At 39.8% G+C, this 21,306-nt stretch overlaps 1 protein-coding gene across 2 annotated transcripts in view; it reads right to left on the reverse strand.

Moving 5' to 3' along the window:
• Nucleotides 1–21,306, reverse strand: part of LOC109038729 (cholesterol transporter ABCA5) — a 109,669-nt gene that overhangs the window by 65,479 nt on the left and 22,884 nt on the right. For both annotated transcript variants that reach the window (XM_072303419.1, XM_072303420.1), the window contains exons 5-7: nt 20,365–20,569; nt 9,804–9,876; nt 7,112–7,265 (exon numbers count right to left, since the gene is read on the reverse strand). In XM_072303419.1, coding sequence (XP_072159520.1) covers nt 7,112–7,265; nt 9,804–9,876; nt 20,365–20,569 — 432 coding nt within the window. The remainder of the gene's footprint in view (nt 1–7,111; nt 7,266–9,803; nt 9,877–20,364; nt 20,570–21,306) is intronic.

Below are 21,306 nucleotides of genomic sequence, written 5' to 3' on the forward strand. Positions count from 1 at the left end.
CAAACACGTTTAAAAACGCAAACACGTTTAAAAAACGCAAACACGTTTAAGAAACGCAAACACGTTTAAGAAACGCAAACACGTTTAAAAAACGCAAACACGTTTAAAAAACGCAAACACGTTGCATATTATTTATACGAAATCCTTACTATCGATCCAACTATTGTGACTGGCGTCCAGACCCAACCATTTGACAAAGACCTGGTTTTTCTTGCGACGCAGAATTTTCTCCACCAGGAAAGTATATTTTTTAGTTGGTGGGTTGGAGTTCTTCGCGGTAGAATTTTCCTTTGATGATCGTATCGTGTGCGTCTTTCAGATCGTACGTGATCGGAACGGTGGGATTGACGCTGACAATCTTGAAAATTTCCGTGCTCCAATTCGGTGTGTATCCTTTCTCGAACATGGCTTTGAGTCTCGAGATCCGGACGTGATCACCGACATTCAGTTTTCGTCTGCCATGGAAATAAGTTCGATCATGACTATGCTTAATTCATCCATGAATTGAAAGTAAGAAATCTACATCTCGAAGATCTACCGATTTGCTGTTAAGTATCGCAGAAACTTGATATACTAGGTCGATGTGCCCACTCGTTGAATTTACGCATCAATATCATGAGTGCACATATGTAAAAGTCAATATGCTATAGTCATTTTGGGTGCATTTATTTTCAAGAAACAATTTCGAGTAACTTGAATCCCGAAGAACCATCAATTTTCCGTATAAAATCGAAAAAATCAAAATATGTCCACTCCCAGACCTGAAAATTAGATTCTACGTGTGAAAATGCTTATGCATCGACATGCTGAACAGAAGCCATGTCTATCTCAAAATTCTTCTCAGAGGTTTATGTTATTATCAGCTTCATTTCAAACCCCGGTTTGACGGTCGAATCGGTTGCCCAAAAAGCAAGCCATTTTTGAAGGCTTCTATGAGAAATTCGTGATATTATTGGCTCTCAGGAAATCACCTCATGGGTAAAACTAGTGGTATAAATGTATGAGTGTTTAAAATGATCGTATTTAAGAAACTAAGACATTAAACTATGGAGTCAATTTCTTTTTAATAATTTAACGTGATTTACTACCGGTAATTTAGCTATTATAGCCCCAGAAAACTTTTAAAGCGCCTTTACGTTCCCGAATTTCGACGGATTTTTTTTTTTTTTTTTTTTTTTTTTTTTTTTTTTTTTTTTTTGCTTAAAGTCTCAAGAAACGCCATAGTTAAAAATATAAAAAAAATTCTATTTGGATATATAAAACATGTTTAACTCGTTGAGGAACACTGTGTATTGTAGGGAAGACTGTTGCTATTTGACCTATATACTAAGGTCAAAATTCTTACAATGAAGCCCCTTTCAAGAGGCTACTTTTATGTAATTACTCCCAATTTTTTCTCCGTTATATAATGGAATTACTAGTCAAATTCTGAGGTGAATTTTTTTAATTCTAATTTTTACATTTCTTTTTTCCCTTTCATTTTATTTTGTGTTTGGAGAATTTCGAGGTTTCGTTGATTTCTTCAGATTTCGAATACTGTAACTTCTCTTCAATTCGGCCGATTTATATGAATGAGACCTCTTTTAATTCGTGTTTTAACGAAGAGTAAGAAAAAAATTGCTAAGTACACACGAAAATTTTTTTTTGAAAATTGGACGAATCCTAGCGTGACTGTGAAATGCTTAATGAAGCGTGAGTAATCCCGGCGGCCGCTTGCCGGGATCCAGAACTATTGTCTCTTTTTCGAGAAGCCGACGCTAAGACAGTAATATGTTGTACAGCAGTAAGTTAAATTCATATATGTTAAACTTGCTTTTAGTGTTGCGACTTTGGCAACAATGCAATGAAAACATATGATATAATTTTCACCTAGCTAAAAATCAAGTCGCAACCCGATTCAACGTTTTACCAACGTTATGTTGGCAGTCTGAAAATTTAAACTGTTTTTGGACAGTTCAAGGAAACTGTTATTGGGCACAGTTCCGAAAACCGTCTTTTTAGGCACAAACCGTTTGTTGAGCCATAGGTGAACAATCATAAGACAAAATAATAATAATATAAAATGCACCTTATCAAATTCACTTCATTTTGTATACTGTCGAAGCGCTCTGTTTCTCTTGGAGCTCTGCCACTCTTCATATCCCCCAGAAAAGTTTGGAAGATCTAATCTTTGGAAGATTTTTTATTTTAGTTTTTTGCATTATTTTAACCGTGTGTGTTAATACACCAAAGTTCATAATAATTAATCCGTGACAATGATAAGTTACATACAAATCCATGTATATTCAACTTGTGTTTCATTTCTCCATCATGCTCATTCTCCAGTGGCGTGGCGTGCCCCCCGATTCATCGATCGTTATGAAACTCATACCCATTGAAAAGGATCGACAAACAGGGTGCTCGCAGGAAACACCTTAACAATCGATTCTGTACCATAAGTCCAATTGGCCTAAAAATCGATACATCGCAACTCAAGCCACGTACCTGCATTCTCTCTACTTTACATGAGCAAATTGAAAATGATACAAACATTTGTCAGATTACTGTCTGGTCTCTAGGTTCCTTAATGCACCTGTTTCTTTCAATAATATTTAAAAATCAAGTCGGTACGACTGGTATACCAAGCTTTTATTTCACTTATCTCAGGCCTTGTCTCCACTGGACGTTTTCATGGGATTTTTCCCAAGTTCGAATCGCAGGAGTGAAACTTCTGGGATTTTTCCCAGTTACCGTCTCCACGGGATGGGGCTCTTTGTAGTCTTGCGACTAATTTGCGCGGGGGAGATAAATTAGTTAAAGTCAAGTATTTGACCGGGATTAAAAAAATAACTGCACTCAATAGACATTTAGACACATTTTTTAACGAAACAAACATGAACAATGTAGTTATGAATAAAATATCGCAAAATTCGTTTTCACTTATTTTTCTTCTCTCAGTGGGTTCTATGGGTACAGGTACCATACTTTGTACTGGGAAAAATATTGATTAACTCAATATTTTTCCCAACTTCTTAAGTGGGATTTTTCCCTGGGACAAATCTCGCGAAACGGCTCGTGGAGACAAGGCCTCAGGTGAGCTTGTTTCGGAAGATGTTTCCATAGAGTTCGCAAATCTGGCAGATGATATTCCACGTTCTCCTTCCACATTTCAATTCCTCTATAGGTCCTTTTTTTGAGGTTTCTGCTTCATTCGTTTTCATCTGCGCTTCATTTTTTTCTTCACTCCGTCCACCCGCTGGTATTCTATGCCTAAATGCACTTTCGCGCTTAGATAGGTCTTTTTTGCCTAAATGCACTTTCGCGCATATGACATAGTTAGGTCTTTTTGTGAGACATGGTGGGGCAAGACCATTACATGAACTCGATTTACAGGTGTGTATAGTCTTTACAGGAGTACATACACACTTTGTCTTGAAATTACTATGAATTTCGATAATTTATGCATAGTAAACATTTTGAAATCACTATGAATTTCGATGATTTACACATTGTATGTATCTTGAAATTACTATGAATTCCGATGGTTTATGCATTGTTTGCATCTTGGAATTACTATGAATTCCGATAATTCAGCATTGTATGCATCTTGGAATTACTATGAATTCTGATAATTTATGCATTGTATGCATCTTGGAATTACTATGAATTCCGATAATTTATGCTTATTCCATGCAACTCACATCAATTTTTCAATTGATCTATGAATTGCAAGGTTAAGTCTGAATTTAAATGAACTACGGAGGTACTAGACCACTTGCGCAATTCACATTAATCGTCAAAGCAAATTTTATGAACGGTTTGGAGGTACTAGACAACTTGCATAACCATGTTCATAGAAAATTATTGAACAAAAAAAATCATCACTCCGTAAAGTCGAATTTTCACAAGAACTTTTTAGGTTAACTTCTTTTAGAACAAGTTTCAAGAAGATTTTTCATTATTTTTTTTTAATCACATCGGGGTCACCATTTTGTTGCGTACATTTAGCAACAATCAGAACTATTGAATAACTATTCACTTGTTTAATAATAATATTCATAATAATGCTGTGGATATGACTTTATTCACACGGGTTTATAGCATTACAATGCGAATGTATGTAGAACTCTGTTAACACGAAAACAAGTCAGGTTGAAGCTTAATTAGCTTCAACAGTTCCGAACTGGTCAGCCATGGAAATACGTTTAAAATGACAAAATCTAGACATACTCAATGCAATTGCATTTATATAGAGTCAATTTCTATTCAATAATATAACGGGATTTATAATGCCGGTGATTTGGGTATTTTAGCCCGAAATACCTTTAAATTGACAACATTTTTCCTTTCTTCGCTTAAATAATTACGTAGCACTTTTCTTTAAGAATCTGATAATGTTTTGCTTGGGGCAGATCAAAAAACTTAAACTCGTTCGAATGGCTTTTTACATTCACAATACACGGTCTCGTCAGTGCGTCGTTGACCTCGCAGTGTTCGATTCGATAGAAAAAGGCGAACGTTGACCATCAATATTTAACGCGGTAAAGCGGCTGACACCATTTTTAGATCCGAATAGCTTGATGCGCGCGGGGGGCTGGCTAGCGCATGCGACAGTAGGGGAGATGTGGCTGAGTTGGGACGGGTTTAAGTTGGGACAGTTTAGTTTTTTTCATATGACAGCTGGTAGCAGAACGTCGATTTTTGGTGTGGTGGTACCCCGAGGCATCCAAGTAAACAGACCTTGAAACGGGAGCGATTGGCCGTGTTTTGCACTTTTCAGGTGGGATTGTTTTTTTTTTGGAGCCTAAAAGCTCGTATTTTTTTTTAGAAAATGACGTGTGGTTCTCAGAGATTTAAACATTTTGCTGATGTTTTTGTACCAATGTTAAGGGCAGATCTTCTGTCATTAGTTCCCTTTGCGTTTTCTTCCATATTCCTAACCTCAAATTCTCACCATCAATATTTACGCGAAAGGACCTTCCAGTCTGAGTTGGGACAATGCACTGGTGGAAGAGTTGGGACGGCCCAACTCATAGTACGTAGGTTCTCTTCCAAGATGTATTGAAATTCAGTCGTTGTATGCCAATTTGATATTACCTACTTAAATCTGCCTATTAAAATAACTTTTTTACATTATAGGTAAAGCAATATTGTCTATATATGCTGCTAAGTGCCTAAGTTCTCATTAAAGTTTAATTTGTTCTTAAATTTGAAGATTTTTCTACTCAGTTCCAACTCTCCAAGTTCTCTTCCGGAAAGAGGTACGCTATTGAAAACCCCCCTTTTTCGCAGCAGTGGACGTACGTCGAGTTCTTTGCACAGGCTTTTGGCGGAAGATGGCATTTTAAAAATCTCCACACGTTGCAAGAGAGGTCCAAGTGGTTAGAAGTTACCAGAAGTATACGGGAAGGAACGTTAGTTTTGATTCACAATGCGCAGGCACCCCCGCTCACATGGAAGAGAGGGTGAATTACCAAAATTTTCCCAGACCCTGATGGGCATGTAAGGGTGGCTGAGGTAATGACTGCCACGAGAATGGTCAGGAGGCCTGTAATCAAATTGTAACCGTTTCCAATAATGTCCCCTTAACCTTGACTTTCTAGAATGGAGAAAAAAGGGTTTCTGCCCCTCCCAACCCCCTCAAAGGATGACCTCTCCCTCCCGCCCCCTTTACAAGATGATCCTCCCTTTCCGACTGGCTCAAAGGATGACTTCCCTCTACCTGCCCTATCAAGACAACCCCTCGTCCCCTACCCCTCCGAAAACGAACTTCACAAATCTGGTCCTGATAAGGTCGAGGCTGCAACTCCCTTCGGTAAAAAGGAAAACGATCCGAATGCTAAGTACCGAGGCCTGAAAAGACATTCAGATTATGCATTAACTGCTACACTGGCATTTGATGATCTGTGCTACAAAAATCATTTTACCATTATAAAAAATATAGATCGTGAAAAAAGGGAAAAAAAAACAAAAACCCCTTCTCCCATCTCCCACTCCTTTCCTAAAAATTTTAGCAGTAGTTTCATGCCAACCTAACCCTCGTTTTCTTCGGGAACTGTTTCAGCATGCAGCGACCACAGTCATACAGGAGTCGGGTTCTTAAAAGGTGGAATGAAGTCGTAGAATGTCCCATTTGCCTAAACACAGCAGAGCCACCATTCGAGTTATGCCGGAACGGGCATAGGATTTGCGAACCATGCCGGAAGCGCATGCGAACCTGTCCCTTTTGTAGGGTATCATTCGCTCGAAACATAAAAGATAAAGCATTGGAGGGGCTGTATAGGGCAATACGGCCACCACCAACCTACAAATGGGAAGTTATCGATGAAGAAACGGAGGAAGGAGAGGAAGAAGAGAGAGGACACAATTGGCAGTTTCCACATTGGGTGAGACCAGAGAGGAGAGAGGAAGAAGAGGGACCGAGAACAAATGAAGAACAACCCGTAAGAAGTAATAATTTGGAAGTGCTGTCCATCGCCGCTCTCTCCGAGAAGATTGAAGCTTTGAAGTTAGTTTTGCCTGAACGCTTATGGAATACCGCACGACTGAACCCAGAAGGAGGGGTCATTTTGGACATTAGCACCATTGCAAAAATACACTTGGAAAATACACCATTGCATAACCCGAAAAATTAAGGGGCATTTTTACACCATTGCATAACCCGCATATTGAAGGGGCAACATGCAATACTTTCTTTTTACAGCGTTGCCATATTGAACAATAATCCCTATACAACGCTGTAATTTAATTCCTATTTTTCGGCACAATCATGCAACGCTGTTGGATAATTTACTGCGCTCAAGTCGCCATTTTCATACTACTAACTTGAGTAGGTAAAACTAAGTCATTGAGGTCCGTCGAGCAACCCGACGAAATATATCAAATTATATTTTTCGTTCTGCCTATTCTCAGAACTATTTAATTATGTCGAAAAATATTTTCCCCTAGCATTTGGGTATAATCTTCGAGACATGTTTGACTACACTTTAGCTTGGTTGAGAGTTTTAAGTTGTTTGTTCGTTTTATTCAAGCTCCTGTTACTTTCGGATTCACTGACCTGGCGCGGTGGTTTGTTTAACTTGAATCATTTACTCATACTCAAAACTCCAAACTAAAATTACTCGTAATTTACCAAAAAACGGAATCGCGGAGACCCATTATCTTCATACCCTCTTTGATTTTCTTCTCCTTCTCACCGACGATCAGTATTAGTAGGTAGGTCACGAATTGCGATAAGGCCATCACCATGTAAGTCGGAATGACTACTCGAAAAGCTAGCATCCAGTCTGTGAAAACAGAACACAATGATAAAGAACAAAAAATCAGGGGGCACCCTTGACTTACATGCGATTCGACCCTTGATGGGCCATTGCCGTTGGATGTGACCAAGCTCAATTTTAAAACTCTAAATTTTTCCATTATCCCCCAGTCCTTCTTAAACGACTACATTAACAAATTGCCATGGGACATTCTGTCCATTAGATACAGATTCTCCTTTAACCAACTTAAGCGTTTTGGTCACAAAATCAATGTGTGTTTGTACAGTTGAACGAATTTCCTGGCGGAGCATAGAATATAAATTTTTCATGAAAGTCTCTGAACCTAACCCAAGAATAAATCTAAGTTATGCATATGCAACGCATTTAGATGTGACCAAACTCAATTTTAAAACTCTCAATCTTTCCATTTTCCCCCAGTCCTTCTTAAAGGACTACATTGACGAATTGCCATGGGACATCCTGTCCATTATGTGGCGACTTGGATACCCCTGAACATACCTTTTTTTTATGTAAACTAAATGATGCCTCTAGGTTAGAATTAGAAAAAAGATGAACTCTAAAGTTAATGCAAATAATTTATTAGAATTAATGTTATATTATAGAAATAATTAGAAACTAGGTTACAAGTACATTAAGGACATTTTAGAATCTAAGGCTAAAACTTATAAGATAGCTGGTAATAATAGTAATAACTCTGCCCCTAAACTCCCCGATGTAATGCCCACAGGCGGTTCCGGGGCTTCGTTAGATTAGTTCGTTTAATCTCAAGATCAATAATATATTCAATCCGTTCCATCTTTAATATGCCTATGTATCTTTAAATATCTAATAAGGCATTAAAGAAGAAAAAAAAAGAAAAGAAAAAAATCCTGTCCAGTAGATATAAATTCTCCTTTAACCAACTTAAGCGTTTTCCTCGCAAAATCAGTTGGTATTTGTACAGTAGAACGAATTTCCTGACGGAGCATAGAATGGAGATTTTTCATGAAAGCCTCTGCTGGTATTACGTCAGTGCCAGCAAATTCTTAACGCCCGATTCTATTTCCAAATTTGCTTGGCTTTGCAAACCAGACCGGCTACATCCTCAGGTTAAAAAACAATTGCATTCACGGCATTTGTATGCCATGGATAGATATACCGCTTATGGCACACCAGATAGACACCTGGGAAACGGTTATACGCCTACCCCACATTGCAAATGCAATCCGCATTTACCTTGCACTGCTAATAAGCATGAACTTTTAAAGAACCTCTTGTAACGCTCCACACCACCTTATTGTCTAATCTTTAATGATTATGCTTCATATCCACCATAATCTGACGCTCAACCCCCTTCATTTCTGTTCACACTCATTTGTTCCGCCACACATTTTGTTCTTTAAGAGCCATTTTTCATTTCCTCATTCATCTCATTCCTGTCGCAATCATTCATTTTTCATCTCATTTCAATTCCGATGCAGAGCATTCTTGATTTGTTAGAATTTCGCATCATCTCTCCCCCCCCCCCCCCCAGCAGGCTTTTGTAAATATTCTAGTACTTTTCAGTGTGGCCTGTTTGACTTTAAGAAAATTCTAGGCTTTAAGTTCTCAGATATTTTATCCATTAAATTTTAGAATTCTTATACACATGTGCACATTCATCTTACACTTCCCATTCAACTCCTAATTTCTGCACAATATCACGAGCATCTTCTATTTTCAGTTTCTCTGCTCATAAAATAACTTCAAACCCTTTTTTTTACGTTACATAGGTATTATTTTTCCATGTTTTCTTCTCAAATTACATTTACAGTTACATATTACATTTTGCAAGTTTTTGTTTCTACCATCGCATTCCATTTAAAACTTTCTTTAAAATTTGCATATTTATTTTATATTTAATTTTCGCACTGCGTTACACTATTAAGAATTGACATGTAACAGCTGTATAATCCTTACGTTTTTTTTCTCGCATCACGTTAGCTTTAACATTTTTATTTATATTTGATATTTAATTTTATAAGTTTTTTTTTCGCATATAAGACGGCCGGCCGTACACGTAATTCCAAATCACATATTTAGACATTTTGCACATACTATTTTCACCTTTACAATGTCATTTTCAACTTTTCTTACCACGTTCATCTCTAGTCCAGTTATACTAATCTCGTTTCCAACCAACTTTTATTTATATTTCCGTTAACTGTCACAACTGTTATCATGGAATTACACTGAGAGCACATATCATTCCCCTTGTATCTACCCTTGTTGAGAGAGGTTCCTATCATATCATTGTCATTTCTGTTCTTGTTCATTTTATTCATTCATTATAGTTTGTTCATTACCATTTCAGAAAATTTGTCAATACTTTGGTTCCCGATTTTTCAGAGAATTTCGTTCGTGATTTGTTCTATAATGACTGTAAATTTAAGGGAAAAAGTATGTATAATTCTTCAAAAATACACCCGGGGAAATATGTCAACTCTCGATTGCTCATGCGGCGTTTTTCCCTAGCATGGCAGTAAAAAATATCTCAAAAATATCCATTGAATAATCTAAACTTACCTCCCGTGTAAGCTGCTTTCGGGAAAATTTCTAAATACATCTTTGGAATGACGGTCGTTGAGTTGGAGTCGAGCTGGTAAACACAATCAAACAAAAAAATTAAATTTCAATTTTGGATGACTGAATGATGAGAATAGCGCATTAGATCAAGGGTTATAGACGAAGGGTTGATTGCGCGTGCGCACTATAATCTTGTCTAAATAGTATGTAAGTATGTATAAAGGCGCTCTCTGGCACTCTGCGAATCCTAGCCGCCCAAGTCCCCTATCCTCCCAAAGCCCCTCAGGGAGTTGGCAAACCCTCATTTCTTCCAAAACCCCCTGTCGCCACCCTTTCACTGAGCGTCCCACTTGGGTCCACCTTGTGATCTTCAAAGTTCGAAAACATTAGCATTAACATGACCGTCGTCCGCTCCCTCTGATTTGGGAACTCCTTTCCCAAATTTTGCGCGAATACGACTAGTGATGGGGGAAGGCTCCTCATGAGTGGGCGGAGAGTCCCAGGTTTTGATCGGAGGTAAGGACTCCATCCTGAAACGAAAGTCTCAGGCGGCAAGATTTTCTTAAGTTTACCAAGAAATTCGTGTGTTATCAAGAGACACGTTGATAGGTCAAAATGTTCAAAAATAAATGTCCGAAGTAAAAAAATTGGCCTCAGGCCAATTTATGCGCGGCGCTTCGCGCCGGCATTTGGGGGGCTTCGCCCTCCCCATCCGCTTCGCGGATTGGTGCGGGGACCGCACGGGACTTTCTCGCTCGAGCCGGCGCTTCGCGCCGGCATTTTGGTGGCTCCGCCACCTGTCCCTCAACGGTCTGATTCTGTAAATACCATTTTTATCGTGTTTGCCGAAACAAATCCTTTCAAAGATTCCGAATAGGATTTCATCATTAAATTAGGGATAAACAGACTAAAATTGGCATCAATGTAATTAATTTGAACGAAATTTCCAAGGAAAGCCTTGAGGTTCAATTTAATTTCAAGGGTGGGTCATTTTCAGAGGCAGTCTCAAGTACAAATAAATTGTGAGAGATACTAAAAAATAAACGCTAGGTTCTAAAATTATTAAGCATCTGAATTGTAAACAGGTACTATTGAGCCCTAATTCTTATTATTAAACGCATGCAACTTACAAATACGAGTAACACAGGTGAGGAAACGGTGGAGAAACGGAGACAACGAAACATAAACGACACAAAAATAAAGTTCAGTGGAACTATTTTTCAAGAGAATAAAATAATGAACACTGACTTTACACTTTAAATCACAGTTCTCCTGAATATAAAAGGGGTAAGAAACGATTAATCCAAAATATTCTTCAGTTTCCAGAGGAATAGATTCAAAACGACAGAGCAATCTTGCAGCAGTGCAGTCAATACCAGCCAATTCGTTCAAGATGTAGCAAATGAGTCATTCATTTGTTTTTTACTTTCTCGCTATCATAGGGTAGAGAGGAAGTATTGTCATCCTCCAAAAAAAAAAAAAAAAGAAAAGTTGAAATTTCATCATTTCTAGACGTTTTAAGGTCCCAGGAGTAAAAATAACCATACTTGAAAAAATGTGTGTCCGTCCGTGTGGCGTCCCCCAAATCTGTCTACAGCGATATCTCAGAATCTATCTGTTCGATTTCATTCAAAATTGGCACAGGACACCATATCTATGGTCTCCTTCTGCACGTCCAACGATTTTGAGGTACGCTAAAATTTGGGGGGGGGGGCTACGCTCAATTGTCCATTTTTAGCAAAATCACACGGAAAGCTCATTTTGAAAGACTGTAAATTTTGAAAAATGTCTTTAATTCTTTAACAATGGGCATCAAGCACGTCACCTGGGTCATTAATTTAAGTTCCAAAAAGATCTTTGGACTAAACTCAAAATTCAAGAGATACGAGGCCCAAAAGTAGGGCACTTTGCTCCGCGAAACAGCTCATTTTCAAGGACTGTAAATTTGAAAAAAAATAAAAAAAAATGCCTTCAATTCTTCGAAAGTTGGCATAAGAGCACCACCTGGTTCATTAATTTAAGTTCCTACGAGGTCTTTGGACTAAACTAAAAATTGAAGGGTTACGCGTCATTTAGTGAGGGCACTGCGAAATCACACAGAATATATGGACTAAAATTTTGAAAAATGCCGTTAATTCTGTGAAATTTGGCATCAAACGCAATTGAATCATTGATTTGAGTTCCTGAAAGATAGGACTAAACTCAAAATACGAGGAGTGCAGACCATCTCAAGGGAGTATCGAGATCACTCATCGGTGGGAAGCTCCGCAGTCTGGGCGTAACATTCTAATGAATGGATTAAATGTATTAAAATTGGAGATAAAAAAGTTAGCAACTGCTACATACCAAAAAGAATCCTTGCACAACTATCCTACTCAGCTTAAACTGTGAGCGAACGGATGAAATGATGATAACATGAGACCAGGTAAAGGGTTGAGGTTGAGGAACAGAAAGTAAAACACTATACCCGATTATATTCACGATATTACGATGCAAATCGTTTATTATTGTTTTAATACTACTATAATGCATTGTTACCCAGCGAATGATGAAATCAAATGTCAAAATTAAGAACTAATAACACAAAAAGTAGATAAAATAAAATAGAAACACCTTGACTAAGATGTTGTAAACAAAGATCCACGTTATCACAGACAGGAATGGAGATTGAGAGTCGGAATGCGGGAGAGTAATGCCATGCCCATACCGCTCTTTGATTGGTTCAAACCCGATTCAACCAACAAGATGAAGATTCATTCCAAAGCGGATAAAGAATGGTAGTCGCATTTCGTACCTTCTTGACGTCACACGGCATCGTGTAAGTTTTGGGTTCATCCTGATTGCATGGCACACCATGTACCCTCTGCGCGTCACAGCCTTTAAAATGGCGGCTCAACTCCAGTGGCGACTACCTTTCTTCCTTCACCTGTCTCTACCTCGCTCTCGCCATAGAATAAATAATAAGGCTAGAATTTGTTCTATGCTCTCGCTCATGCTCACTTTCTCATCCCGTCATGATGACGATAATGATGATGATGATGATTATCATGAATCTCGAGTCAATCGAATTCTTCTTCGACCTATTCTCTACACCAAAACCTAGAATAATAAAGCTCCAAGAGGAGTGCCTTCTTCATTTGAAATGCATGTGCTGTAATGTTGGGTGTCAGCGCTGACGATACCTACTGATCTATCCTGCGTAACCACTTAGATCTCCTATTTATTCCCCCGATACTTTTTGAACATGAAGAGAAGAACATTGCTTTCTGTCTTCTACTTTCTGACATTGCGGTGAAGTTCAAAGCCGAGCCCAGGTAACGATGCAAACTATTCAACCTCTGCCCGTTACAGTTTTCTTGGACACAAAGTATGTAGAAATGGTTGTTGACTGTAATTAATGGCCAACTCAATATCTGCTTGTGTCTGAGGAATGGTATTGGCAGAATGGATTTAAACTTCCTTTGCGACATCATCGGCTGACCATGGAGAAATGATAGGGTATGAAATCAGAAACTTTTGCAAGCTCTGCGCTCCCAAGCAATTCTTACTTAGCGTTGTTGACGCAGGGTCCTCTGAGATAAATAGGTATAAAATCCTGTTTTGGGAATCCTTAAGCTCATTTGAACAGTGATATTTAGAAATGAATCAAGTTCCATTGCTGTTTTGCAGGCTCTGCGCTCCCAAGAAAATCTTACTTGGCATTGTTAATGCAGGGTCCTCTTAAGTAAATAGATACCTATAAAATCCTGTTTTGGAAATCCTAAAGCTCATTTGAACAGTGATATTTAGAAATGAATCAAGTTCCATTGCCATTAAAATGATGCAACCTGACCTTGAGGGAAACTGAATGCATGCATTCCCGTTCAGCTCATTAAAAACCAGAATGTTTGGGTGGAAAAACAAAAATTATTCAGATTCTGGGGCATTTTTCACAAAAAGGAAAAGTTGCATCTTTTTGAAAGTAATTCAATAGACTTGATTCTTTACTTCTATACGCAGTCCATATTTAAACAGTTATTCCATCATCCAAATTATGTTTGCTGCTGGGATAGGTTATTTCAGTGCTAAAAATGAGGACACCTGCGGCCTAATTATTGAAGCTAAGTCATGCTGCAATCACACGCTGAATTTAGCAGCTGAATGTGGAAGTCATCAGTAATCGCCCAACGGCTGAAATTCAGCAGATTCGAGTTATTTTCATCCCAATGTGTATCAAATCTACTCGGATAGTTCAAACAAATTCAGAATTGGTGGTTGCTGAGAATCGTTGCTGAATTTTGCGCGTCATGCGCAAAATTCAGGCATCAGGCCAATGACTTCCACATTCAGCGTGTGATTGCGGCATGAGCCTGAAACTATAAGACATAGCCCTATCTTAACCATGTAATATATTTCAATTGGATGTCTTATCGGGCTGCTTTAAACTTTAAATAATTGGCCCCCTGGTTAAAATTTAAGAAGGAACTAGCTACCAAAAGTAGGCACTTCTTAAAGAGGTTGTTCCAAAAACGCCGATTTTGGCCCCCCCCTGGATTTGGCCCAAACTTTGCTCAGATGTTGTACTAAGTGTCCCCGATGCTTGGGCAAAATTTCAGCCCCCTCGGATAATTAGGGGGGAGGGGGCAGGGGGGCAAAGTTGCAATTTTTTTAGAACTTTAAAAATCGATATCTCGCGAACGGTTTGAGTGTAAGTGTTGCGGTTTGCGCTAAAAAACGTCAAAAAATATTTTCTACAAGAATATTAATGCTGTTTGCAAGGTTGCGTAATTTATCGCGGTCATAAATCGATTTTTTCGATTTTGAAGGTTCGACTTTTTTTCGTTTTTCGTCTCTCCTCTCTTTGGAATCGTTGCTACGTGAATAAAAACCTGTTGAGGTGATTCTCCATGAAATTCTGCATCTACCACACTTTGTTTGATCTTGGGGAAACGATTCGTTCGTGAGTTATAGCGATTTTTCTGCGCGTTATCGGTTACGCGCGGGCGGCTTATCGGCGGCGCTCCATCCCGCGCGGGCAAGGCAGAGGTTGTTTCACCGCTAGGGCCTTATATTCATGCTGTAGGCTGTAATTAACGATATTTTCTCCTCCCCCCACCCTTCCCCTGCAATAAATATTTGTTTAATACTTCGTTATACAGGGTATCCCAGACCACCCGTAACAGGTCTTTTTCTCGGTTGGTTTAGGTAGTACGAAGTGGGGGGCCGCGGGATTGAATAGGGAATTGACCCCAAGGAATCCGAATTTCACGGTCCCGAGACCCTCCATGCCACCCTCGGGGGGTAAAAGGGGGAGGCACAATGTCTCCCGACTTTGGGGATCGTGACCCCCTCTTAACCTCCCAAGGGGGGCATGGAGGGTCTCGGGACCGTGAAATTCGGATTCCTTGGGGTCAATTCCCTATTCAAACCCGCGGCCCCCCACTTCGTACTACCTAAACCAACCGAGAAAAAGACCTGTTACGGGTGGTCTGGGATACCCTGTATAACGAAGTATTAAACAAATATTTATTGCAGGGGAAGGGTGGGGGGAGGAGAAAATATCGTTAATTACAGCCTACAGCATGAATATAAGGCCCTAGCGGTGAAACAACCTCTGCCTTGCCCGCGCGGGATGGAGCGCCGCCGATAAGCCGCCCGCGCGTAACCGATAACGCGCAGAAAAATCGCTATAACTCACGAACGAATCGTTTCCCCAAGATCAAACAAAGTGTGGTAGATGCAGAATTTCATGGAGAATCACCTCAACAGGTTTTTATTCACGTAGCAACGATTCCAAAGAGAGGAGAGACGAAAAACGAAAAAAAGTCGAACCTTCAAAATCGAAAAAATCGATTTATGACCGCGATAAATTACGCAACCTTGCAAACAGCATTAATATTCTTGTAGAAAATATTTTTTGACGTTTTTTAGCGCAAACCGCAACACTTACACTCAAACCGTTCGCGAGATATCGATTTTTAAAGTTCTAAAAAAATTGCAACTTTGCCCCCCTGCCCCCTCCCCCCTAATTATCCGAGGGGGCTGAAATTTTGCCCAAGCATCGGGGACACTTAGTACAACATCTGAGCAAAGTTTGGGCCAAATCCAGGGGGGGGCCAAAATCGGCGTTTTTGGAACAACCTCTTTTAATCCCACACAATGCCTAACAACTAAATATAAGTGGTAATCTTTACTTATATGATTACTTAATTTGTCCAATACCTTTGAACAAATAGTAGGTAAGCCATACATCCGTTAGAGATGAAGCCTGTGATCGAGGCATCAATTCGTAAGTCCAAGGAAGAAAATGCGAACCATGAACAAACAATGACCACTGTATGAAACTGAACAGCACTTGCAATGAAGAAATTAAAATTATACTCATCTTTAGTAAACTTTGTGTTGACACTCAACATGAATTCAAAACATGAAACTGAACATCACTTGCAATGAAGAAATTAAAATTATTCTCATCTTTAGTAAACTTTGTGTTGACACTCACATGAATTCAAAACATTGATTAATTATGGTGTATTTAAAGTAGCCGTTTTTGTAAAACCTTAGTGCTGTAAATTTAGAGGAGCCAATGATAGTATTGCAATGAAATGTGGATGGAATAAAGTACACACATTCCGGTCAATACTGTTCAGTGGTCCTTTAGAGAACCGGTTGGATACTTCGAGCACAGTTTGGAGAGTTGAGGACAAAAAAAAGGGAAGACTTTAGGTTGTGAAACGCTCAGCCGCTTCCAGGAGGAGACGATGAAGGATGCGCAGACCCTCTCGATTCAAGTGAAGCAAGTCTACTCTGCGATTCTGATGACCTCTTTTAGGAAAATAAAACTTTTCGTAAAATCGGCGGTCAGGCTCCCAAGAGTCTTGACGCATGAAGGGAGAGAAGCTGTCAACCACAAGAACACGATCACGCAATGATTCTCTGGAGCAAAAGCTCGACAACCATTGATTGACCACATCAATCTTGCGATTGACATGCGCAGGAAAGAGAGGAATAGGAGGGATTCTGCCGACGACGATGAAGCGAAAGTGTCTTTCGGCATAAAGAAGGAGGGCCTTCAAGGCCTTTTTAAGGGATGGGACATCAACTTCCGCCTTGATGTCGTTAGTCCCTGCTAGAATGATAAGAATATCCCTGTCTTTGTCGAAGGCTTCATTTCTTGAAAGGCGCTTAAGAATCTGGGTTTTTAGGATCGATCGGAGCCACAGATCATGGTTTGCCGGAGGGAGGCAACAAGCAGAAGCACCACTAACTGCCAAGGATACAGAATCTTCGACAGGAAAATTATTAAGCATACGAACCAATTGACTGGCTCCAAGGAAAACGTACATGATGACAGATGAAGTAACTAGGTTAGGTGTGAAGAATACAAAGTAAAGACAAATCAAGAGAAAAGATTAGCTCAGAAGAGGAACAAGAGTTTGGACCAGAGATAAGAGATCAGTTGGAGAGCGGATAAGATACGAACGTTACGCTACCTGATTAATTCTTCCAAAAAAATAGGAAATTATCAAGATAACAACCCAAGCCTCCTGTGCGAAGTTGAGCAGAGAATGGAATGGAATGGAGTACGGACGGGCGCATGCAGAAGGAGGTGGCAAGCCGGCCGCTGTTGGCTTTGGCCATGACGTAAGATGCACACTGCCCAATGGGAATGAGGGTTTCACGCCTTACGTGACCCAAATATGTCACGATCTTCTTTTGCTATATCGTTGCTTGATGTATCGTTAATTTGTCCAATACCTTTGAACAAATAGTAGGTAAGCCATACATCCGTTAGAGATGAAGCCTGTGATCGAGGCATCAATTCGTAAGTCCAAGGAAGAAAATGCGAACCATGAACAAACAATGACCACTGTATGAAACTGAACAGCACTTGCAATGAAGAAATTAAAATTATACTCATCTTTAGTAAACTTTGTGTTGACACTCAACATGAATTCAAAACATGAAACTGAACATCACTTGCAATGAAGAAATTAAAATTATTCTCATCTTTAGTAAACTTTGTGTTGACACTCACATGAATTCAAAACATTGATTAATTATGGTGTATTTAAAGTAGCCGTTTTTGTAAAACCTTAGTGCTGTAAATTTAGAGGAGCCAATGATAGTATTGCAATGAAATGTGGATGGAATAAAGTACACACATTCCGGTCAATACTGTTCAGTGGTCCTTTAGAGAACCGGTTGGATACTTCGAGCACAGTTTGGAGAGTTGAGGACAAAAAAAAAGGGAAGACTTTAGGTTGTGAAACGCTCAGCCGCTTCCAGGAGGAGACGATGAAGGATGCGCAGACCCTCTCGATTCAAGTGAAGCAAGTCTACTCTGCGATTCTGATGACCTCTTTTAGGAAAATAAAACTTTTCGTAAAATCGGCGGTCAGGCTCCCAAGAGTCTTGACGCATGAAGGGAGAGAAGCTGTCAACCACAAGAACACGATCACGCAATGATTCTCTGGAGCAAAAGCTCGACAACCATTGATTGACCACATCAATCTTGCGATTGACATGCGCAGGAAAGAGAGGAATAGGAGGGATTCTGCCGACGACGATGAAGCGAAAGTGTCTTTCGGCATAAAGAAGGAGGGCCTTCAAGGCCTTTTTAAGGGATGGGACATCAACTTCCGCCTTGATGTCGTTAGTCCCTGCTAGAATGATAAGAATATCCCTGTCTTTGTCGAAGGCTTCATTTCTTGAAAGGCGCTTAAGAATCTGGGTTTTTAGGATCGATCGGAGCCACAGATCATGGTTTGCCGGAGGGAGGCAACAAGCAGAAGCACCACTAACTGCCAAGGATACAGAATCTTCGACAGGAAAATTATTAAGCATACGAACCAATTGACTGGCTCCAAGGAAAACGTACATGATGACAGATGAAGTAACTAGGTTAGGTGTGAAGAATACAAAGTAAAGACAAATCAAGAGAAAAGATTAGCTCAGAAGAGGAACAAGAGTTTGGACCAGAGATAAGAGATCAGTTGGAGAGCGGATAAGATACGAACGTTACGCTACCTGATTAATTCTTCCAAAAAAATAGGAAATTATCAAGATAACAACCCAAGCCTCCTGTGCGAAGTTGAGCAGAGAATGGAATGGAATGGAGTACGGACGGGCGCATGCAGAAGGAGGTGGCAAGCCGGCCGCTGTTGGCTTTGGCCATGACGTAAGATGCACACTGCCCAATGGGAATGAGGGTTTCACGCCTTACGTGACCCAAATATGTCACGATCTTCTTTTGCTATATCGTTGCTTGATGTGACGTAGGCTTGTACATTTCTCCGCTCGCCACCACCTCCTGAATGATGAGATTATAATAAAAGAAGAGTCGATTAATTTCATTAATTAACGGCTTAACAAACTTAAATCGCAACCGATTTTGCCACAAAACCTGTTTCTATAAATGACGACCGCTCTTTACAAGGAAATGACTGCAACCAGCAAGACAACTTGTCTCTGGTGCAGAGGTACCCCTTTACTTCGTTATGGCATCACACCGTCAACCTGTCGCTACCTGTCATGCCCGTCTTCAGTGTTTTAATTCTTCATTATGAAAAAATTAATGACCCAGGTGATGTGCTTGATGCCCATTGTTAAAGAATTAAAGACATTTTTCAAAATTTACAGTCTTTCAAAATGAGCTTTCCGTGTGATTTTGCTAAAAATGGACAATTGAGCGTAGCCCCCCCCCCAAATTTTAGCGTACCTCAAAATCGTTGGACGTGCATAAGGAGACCATAGATATGGTGTCCTGTGCCAATTTTGAATGAAATCGAACAGATAGATTCTGAGATATCGCTCTAGACAGATTTGGGGGACGCCACACGGACGGACACACATTTTTTCAAGTATGGTTATTTTTACTCCTGGGACCTTAAAACGTCTAGAAATGATGAAATTTCAACTTTTTTTTTTTTTTTTTTTTTTTTTTGGAGGATGACAATACTTCCTCTCTACCCTATGGGAGCGAGAAAGTAAAAATTCTACGAGTAGAAAATGACCAAGTATCTGGAATGTCAAATACCGGTATCATGGTTAAAATAAAACACGCCCAAATGTCCGGTTACTATGTGTCAAAATTTGTCATTTACCCGCTCGTATAAATTCCTCATACTTCCTGATCACCTTCGTCTTCCGGCTCGTAACTAACTCGAACATAATAGGCTATTCCCTTAAGATATCGTGGAATATCGTCTTCATCATTACCTATTCCCATGGATATTGATGTACAGCTTTCAAGCTCAGTTTGTTGTCAAATTACCTATGTCATATTTTGGTATTTTTATTTCGGGCCATATCACCGCAATTGGACATTCCAGATATGGACTTTTATGACTTCGAACATTTTTGTACTTCGGACTTTTATCTTTGGACATGTTGTCCTATTACCAGCGACACTAGGCAACGCTTAAATGTTCATAAGGTGATTTTCCTTTGCAATGTAATTCATGCATGTAATTCTGCTCAACCCTAAAAAACACGTCTACTTAGTCAAAGACTCCATCCGTAAACCCGGCTAGAACTTTGACATGGATCTGAGCGAGTTATTGCGATTACGAATACAAACCGTGATCTTGGTGAAATCGAGGAGTGTTTGGATAGCGGTGAACCCTGAGTAGTAATACTGATTGGCCGGGCAGTTGTCTCCGGTGTCGATTGGCAATACGTTCCCACTCCAGTGCTTGCCAACCTCACGACACGAGACCGGTGAGGAGTACAACTCTGTCGTCGTTGGTGTTACTAAGTACGAAGGATTCGTTCGGATCTCGTAGCTGCCAACAGAAATTGACCATAGATTAGTGACCGGATGGTTAAAATTATATCAAAGAAAACTAGGAAGTACACCCCTTCATAAAACAAAACAAAAAAGTAAGCTCTAATGACGAATCGTTTAAAAAGAACATACTTGAGTACTTTATCGGAGAATGTTGGAAACAAAACACAATAATGTGGCAACCTCACAGCAAGCCTACAAAACAGTCTTACCAATCATTTTCTTGCAACCTTGCAGCAAGCTTAATATTTGGCGGGAAGATTCCCTCCAACCGATCTTTTGTTTGAGGAGAAATTTAGAAGAGTAAAGAAAGAAGAAAATTATGACGTGATACACAATGACATTATTGGAGAATGGTGGGACCGTTGGATGGGAAACCCAGGAGATCTATGGTGCAAGCGGCTGATAAAGGATCCCAAGGCATGGGGACATCCCTTTGCGATTTTTACGCGCCGCCGGCGCCAAAACCAACTCCATTCGCCGTGGTCTCGCCGAGACCCACGCACCGAGCGGGAGCGAGGGACCAGCTGAGAAATAGGATCTGTGACTAGAACCAAGAGTTGTAAGATTCCTTCAAAAAGTCGATTTGCTGCTACGAGCCTACGACATGGATCATCATCAGGAGATCTTAATCTTAAAGTTCTAATCTTTATTTCTCAACAAAATATGTACACGTTACACAGGAAAAATACACGACAAATGCACGAAACATACATAGGGCTATCACTAAACTTG

The sequence above is a fragment of the Bemisia tabaci genome, chromosome 8, assembly GCF_918797505.1.
Source record: "Bemisia tabaci chromosome 8, PGI_BMITA_v3".
NCBI lineage: Eukaryota > Metazoa > Arthropoda > Insecta > Hemiptera > Aleyrodidae > Bemisia > Bemisia tabaci.